The 6,884-nt window shown below is 56.3% G+C and overlaps 1 protein-coding gene across 1 annotated transcript in view; it reads left to right on the plus strand.

The window, feature by feature from the left end:
• The window catches only part of VOLCADRAFT_56272 (uncharacterized protein), a gene marked incomplete at both ends in the record, with an annotated part of 9,004 nt that extends 2,120 nt beyond the window's left edge, over nt 1-6,884 (plus strand). The window contains 10 exons of the mRNA XM_002946754.1: nt 216-305; nt 791-925; nt 1,830-1,946; nt 3,173-3,290; nt 3,628-3,761; nt 4,417-4,525; nt 4,875-5,005; nt 5,477-5,629; nt 5,926-6,048; nt 6,669-6,884. Of these exons, the coding sequence (XP_002946800.1) occupies nt 216-305; nt 791-925; nt 1,830-1,946; nt 3,173-3,290; nt 3,628-3,761; nt 4,417-4,525; nt 4,875-5,005; nt 5,477-5,629; nt 5,926-6,048; nt 6,669-6,884 (1,326 nt within the window). The remainder of the gene's footprint in view (nt 1-215; nt 306-790; nt 926-1,829; nt 1,947-3,172; nt 3,291-3,627; nt 3,762-4,416; nt 4,526-4,874; nt 5,006-5,476; nt 5,630-5,925; nt 6,049-6,668) is intronic.

Genomic DNA, 6,884 nt, shown 5'->3' on the forward strand with positions numbered 1-6,884 from the left:
AGGGCTACATAATATTTACTAATTTTTATGATTTATTTCACTAAGAATATATTCACTTAAATTTCAATAATTTTAGTTTTTTTTGGTGTGCGAAGTTCCGGAGCTATTCAGGGCAGGTAGTTATGGGTGCCTTGTGGACATCAATGGCAGTTGACCGTTGAGGCAGTTTGTTGCACGTACGATTTCTGCCCAACCCCCCACACGGGTACACACAGTCTCAACCCAATCTCGTTTCCCTCCCCCTCCCCCTCAATCTGCAATCCTTCCAGGTTGCGTATCACGGCTTTCAGGAGCTGCCCGTGGATGTACGGAAGGTACGGCAGGGCCAGGGGCGGGAGGGAGAAGGGGGAGGGGTTGGGTTGGTTCCTTGGGTAGAGTTGGGGCAGCTATTCGGTAGCCGTGTTTTTCCCCTCGGTAGTTGGTGGTTTACAGTTGGTAGTTGGTGGTTACGTTAACGATGAAGTTGGTGACGTTTTAGTGGCATTCAGCCGTCTTAGCTCTTTAGCGGGAACCGCTTTTTTGCCCTGGGGCTGGTCTGTAGGAATTGTGGAAGGGGGGGTTCGTGCTGAAGGTTTTGGGTTTCATCTCCCCGCCCCCTCCTTCCACCTCTCCACCTCCCTCCCCCCCCACACACATACACACGCCCCCCGTCGATCTTTCGCCTCACACTGCCCTCACCTGCCCGCTACTCCTCCCCCGCCCCCTGCGCCTCCTAACCCCCCTCCAACTTTTCCCCCGTACACAATCACACACACATACATACTTACATACACATGCACGCCCCGGCCAGTCCGTGTACAACGGTCACCACTCCTCGGGGGCTGCCGGCGCTGGTGTGTTTGACGAGGCCGGGGGGTACGGCATGGTGGACACGTTGTTCAGTCTGGCTGAGGCCTACCTGTACATGCAGCTGGTGGAAATGAAGGTGTGAAGGGGCGTTGGAAGGGGGGGAAGGGGAAAGAGGAACCTGTGTTTTTGGGGGAGGGGTGGGTATATATCATATATGAAAGATCATGTGCAAGAAACTAAACAACAGGAGCGGGGGAGGGGGGGAGGCGGGGAGGGGGGAAGGGCGGGGGTAAAAGGAGGGGGGAGGGGGTTGCGGTTTGTCGTGCAGTTGTACGAGGACATCGGGTGGGTTGGGTGGGTGGGTGGGAGGTTTTGAACCCCACCCACCTTGTGTTCCATCAAACAGGCACGCACACGTACACACATACACACATACACACATACACACATACAACGCAAACCAGAGACTGCTTCCCATCCACCTCTCTCTACCATTACAACTCCTCAACACACGCGCCTTCAAAACCCTAAGTATTCTCCCCCCTCCCCCCCTCCCTCCCTCCCCCCCTCCCCCCCGACCGCCAACATGCCCCTCCCGGCAGGATGAAGGTCGACATGAGATTCTGCGCCGCAAGAGCTACAAAGTGCGGGGGGGGCCGGGGGGGGCTGGGGGGGGGAGGGGTACCTTGGGAAGCCATCTGTATGTACCGCCGTATGTATGTACCGCCGTATGTATGTATGTATGTGAATGTATTGCTTGTTACGGAGGAAGCCTGGTCGCTTCACTACAGCAGCTCCCGAGAGTTGTGCCCGTGTGCCGTACGGACGGTTACCGTACGGGTGCGTGTGTCTCTCTCTCGTGGAAGCTTAACACATAACAAAATCAATACACACATACGTACACCTCCACCACCACACCAACAACCCCAAGGCATCCCCCTCCGTTCTGCTGTCCCCCTATCCAGTAACCACTAACCACCAACCACCAACCCCCGATACCCCCCATCCCGCTGCACCCCCCCCCCGTCCCCCCCCTCCAGGATCTCTACCGCGACCTCCGTACGGCAGTGGACATGTGTCACCGTGACGGCTCCTTGAAGCGGGCGGTGGCGGCCAACCCGGAAAAATTCATCCACCGGGACGAGCATCTGGTGCATGTGAGCGTGTGTGTGCGTGTGTGTGTGTATGTGTGCGTGTGCGTGTGTGTATGTGCGTGTGCGTGTGTGTATGTGCGTGTTGGGGAGAGAGGAGGAATCAAGAACAGAGCCAAGGGTGCGGGAGTGGAAGGGGAGGTGTGTGCGTTTGAAGTTGTTTATTTGTTTGCATGCCCGTTTGTCCGTCTGTTAGTCTGTATCTGCCCGGCTGATCGGCCAAGTTCCCTATCTTGGCAACGTGCCCTTTCTGCAGTACAAGTTCCGTACAGGTATTTAATGTTGTCGCCGGTACTTTGGGCGCCGGCTGTAGTTCCTGGATTTCCTTGCATTTCCTGCTCGTGGGCCCCGTACCACCGCTCTTACATACATACATACATACATACATACATATATACATACATACATATATACATACATACATACATACATACATATATACATACATGCATACATATATACATACATACATACATACATACTTCCCGTTTATCGTTTGAGTACTTTTCAAGTTAGACCCAGTGCTGTGGAAGGGCGCGGACTTGTGCGGTGTTACCCCCCCGACGGGGGCTATCTCCCCTGGACTAGCCCAGGGAGGGAGAGGCGGAGGAGGGTAGTAGTCTCAGGAGGCTGTTTGGCGTCTTGTGGTGTGAGCTCTTTGCGCTCTTTTTTTGCATGAGGATTTTTGAGCTTGGTGACCTCCCCAGCCCGGGATGACTCGTCGGGCTCCCGGTCGCCCAGGTCCTGGTTGCGAGCTCTCTGAGATGCTCGGTTCGTTCGGTCGGCAGGAAGAGCCCCCCAGTTGCGACTTCGTTTATGTTAGGAGACCAACGGGCATAGATCCCGTCTAGTTGGAGCGCCAAACAAGCGCTGTTGCGTGCCGGCCGTCGTTTCCCGTGCGGCCTGACCCGGGGGCGGAGTGCATGAGACTAACCAGATGTATGCACCCGCCCCTCGCGCTGTGCTTCGGCCCTGGGCCCCCGGCTTTTCAGCCCACAGTGTAATCAACGTCATACATACATACATGCATGCATACATATATACATACATACATACATACATACATACATGCATACATATATACATACATACATACATACATACATACATACATACATACATACATACATACATACATACATACATACATACATACATACATACATACATACATACATACATACACTTACATACATACATACATGAACATACATACATGAACATGCACACAGGTTCTTGAGACCCACCGCGCCAGTGGCCGCGCTGTGTTCCTCGCGACCAACTCGCTGTTCGACTACACCAACGTGGTCATGAACTTCCTCATATCGGGGAGAACCGGTGCGTGTGTGTGTGTGTGTTAGGGGGGGAGAGTGTGTGGGTGGGGTGGGGGGGAGGAGAGCGGGGGGAGTGTGTGGGAGGGGAGAGGGGGAGTGTGTGTGTGTGTTTTCACGACATGAAGAGAGGGGGAAAATGTGTGTTTTCATGGGTGGGGGGTGGGGTGGTTATGGCGGTAATGGTGAGCAGGGAGAGGATAGGAGCTCCGGATACATGTAGGCGGTTGTAGGGTGGTTGGTAAATGGAAGGGTTGGTATGAAGTTCGTTGTTTTGGCCTACCTGCCGTACACTTATTGCTGCCCTACCTACCTGCCTACCTACCTACCTACCTACCTGCCTACCTGCCCCCCAGGTCCTCAAAAGACCTGCGAGTGGTTGCAGTACTTCGATGTCGTGATGGTGGGTTGCGCCAAGCCCTCCTTCTTCCAGCACAGGGCTCCGCTCTTCTCTGTGGACGTCAACACAGGTAGGGAAGGGAGGGGGGAGGTGCAGCCTGAGGGGGTGAGAGGTTGGGGGGAATGGAGGGGGTGGTGGGGGGGGGAAATGGAGGAGGTGTTTGTGTGTGGGGGGGGAATGGAGGTGGTGGTGGGGTACATATTATATGTTGTAACAAATAATGAATTACAAGTACGGATGTACGACGTGTCTTCCAGGTCACACTCTGGCTAGGTCCAGCCACATCCAGCCCCACACTTCCCCAGCTCTCCCGGGGAAGGGGAAGGGGGGGTAAGGTATCGCAGTTTCTCGCACACACGCATGTGTTTACCCATATGTTTGCCACCCGGAGCCGCGAACACGCCGGCTCTTGAATAGGACCCTCACATATACGATTATGAAAGCCCCCCTTCCCTTCCCCCGCCGAAAAAAACCGCTACCCCGCTACCCCCCAACCCCGCAACAAGCAGGCATGCTGAAGAACACTGATAACGGCGCGCCCATCACGCCGATAGATGAGCAAGATATGGCCGAAGAGAACGCGGCGGCAATCTCGTCCGCACCCGCCCTTCCGCCGCCACCAGCAGCCGCAGCCAGTGCTGGTGGTGGTGGTGGTGGTGGTGATGACGGTGGTGACGGTGGTGAAAGCAGCAACGGCACGGGTGCTGCTACTGCTGTTGCTGTTGCCGCTGGTGCTGCTTTCCAGTCGCCAATCCGCGGCAGCAGCAGCAGCGGCGGCGGCGGCGGCGGCGGCGGTAATGTGTTTCAGGGCGGTTGGTATCTGGACCTCCACAAAATGCTTGGAGTAACGGAGGGTGAGTGGGAGGGATGTAGGCATACAGACAGACATACAGACAAGGATTTAGACAAACAGATATAAGACAGACATACAGATATACAGACATACAGACGATACATACAGATTTACAGACATGTAGAGTTAGTGACAGACAAACTGACAGAGACGTCGGACAGCCGAGGACTCAGGGGGGGGCTGGTATAGGGATTGGTGGTTATATCTTTTGGCGGGGGTCGGAGATGCGGGTGCCGAGTACGGATATCCGTACATATCCGCTTTGTCCTCGTCAACCGTCATTTAAAAACGCCGCTTCGCCTCTCGCAAAACCACTCAACTATCAACCGCCAACGGGCAATGCGGTACAGGCAGTCAGGTGTTGTACGTTGGTGATCACATCTACGGTGACATTGTCAAATCCAAAAAGGATATTGGTTGGCGGACGATGTTGGTGGTTCCGGAGCTGGAGCTGGAGCTCGAGAAGCTCGGCCGGTCTATGGTGGGTTTTGTGTTTGTGTATGTGTGTGGGGGGGAGGAAATTGCCCCCCCGCACCTCGTGTGACCGCACCTCGTGTGACCGCACCTCGTGTGACCGCACCTCGTGTGACCGCACCTCGTGTGACCGCACCTCGTGTGACCGCACCTCGTGTGACCGCACCTCGTGTGACCGCACCTCGTGTGACCGCACCTCGTGTGACCGCACCTCGTGTGACCGCACCTCGTGTGACCGCACCTCGTGTGACCGCACCTCGTGTGACCGCACCTCGTGTGACCGCACCTCGTGTGACCGCACCTCGTGTGACCGCACCTCGTTTTCTTTCCCAAGATTGTGTGAGTTTATTCTCTCGCTTGTGTTTAAATGTTGTAAATGTGGTAAATGTTGTAAAATGGTTCGCTGTGTTTCACACACACAACTCACTAAGATACATACATACATATATACATACATACATACATACGCACCATGCAGAAAATGCAAGAGGAGTTACGGCAGTTACGGCAGTTGCGGGACGAGTACGACGACCGGATCCAGCGGTTGAAGTGGAGTATTCGCTGCAGCAGCAGCCGCCAGGGGGCCCCGGGGGCCTCCAGGGGGGGGGAGGACGGATCCGCCGAGGCGCAGGTGCGTTGTGCTGGGAGTGCTGGAGTTCCCCCCGCCTGGGGATGGTGGTGGTTGGGTGGTTGGGCGTATGGTAGGTGATGGCGATTCATCATTCACATTTGGCGCCAAAAATCTTTGTTTTCCTCGCGAGTTGTATACCCGTGTCCTTACATACACCAGTCGACATGTCCAACGACCACTAACGGCTTTTTACTGACCCTACACGGCTGTCTCTGTTTTCTTCCCCTCTTCCGCCTTATTACCCTATTGCCCCGCAGCTCCACCGCGATGCTCTGCAGTTGCTGGAGGCTGCGGAGGCGGACAGGGCGCAGCTGAAGTCCCGTCACAGCGCCCTCCTCCGCGCCCACCACCGGCAGTTCCACCCCATTTGGGGGCAGCTCATGAAGACGGGGCACCAGAACTCCAGATTCGCACACCAGGTGAGTGTGGGAGTGGGAGTGGGAGTGAGTGTGGGAGTGGGAGTGGGAGTGGGGGTGGGGGTGGGAGTGGGAGTGGGGTGAGTAGAGGGTAGTGGGAATGGGAGTGGGGTGTGAGTAGAGGGGAGTGGGAGTGGGAGTGGGGTGGGAGTAGAGGGGAGTGGGAGTGGGAGTGGGGTGTGAGTAGAGGGGAGTGGGAGTGGGAGTGGGGTGGGAGTAGAGGGGAGTGGGAGTGGGAGTGGGGTGGGAGTAGAGGGGAGTGGGAGTGGCGCAGTGTTGGAGTGGTCATAGTAGTGGGAGTGGGGAGTGGGGAGTGGCGGTCACCACCTCCCTGACCCCGCAAGCCGCTGAAGAGTACCCTCCCCCGGACGACTACTGATCCATCGCCTGATGCCGCCGCTTCGCAACAACCCTTCCCCCCCCTCAATCGTGTGTGGTTCGTCTTTCCCCCCCACACACACACACACGCGCACGCGCACGTGCGCACACACACAGACACAGAGTGTGGTCATAACCCACTACCCAGTCCCCAATCCAAACCACCATCCCACAACATGCCTCCATCCTCTGGTATGTCGTACGGAACCGTGTCGTGCCGTACTGCACGCCGTACTGTACTGCAGATTGAGCGTTACGCCTGCCTCTACACGAGCCACATCAACAACCTGGCCTTCATCTCCCCGGAGAAGAGTTTCATGGGCCGAATGGATTTGATGGCGCATGAGTGGGAGGATGAGGAAGCGGTCATGGGGGGCCTGGGGGTGTCGGGGGTAGGGGTGGGGGTGGGGGTGGGGGGTTCCAAGTCGAAGGGCGGTCAGGCTCGGGAGCCGGGGCGGTGA

This window comes from Volvox carteri, assembly GCF_000143455.1.
Source record: "Volvox carteri f. nagariensis unplaced genomic scaffold VOLCAscaffold_4, whole genome shotgun sequence".
Lineage (NCBI taxonomy): Eukaryota > Viridiplantae > Chlorophyta > Chlorophyceae > Chlamydomonadales > Volvocaceae > Volvox > Volvox carteri.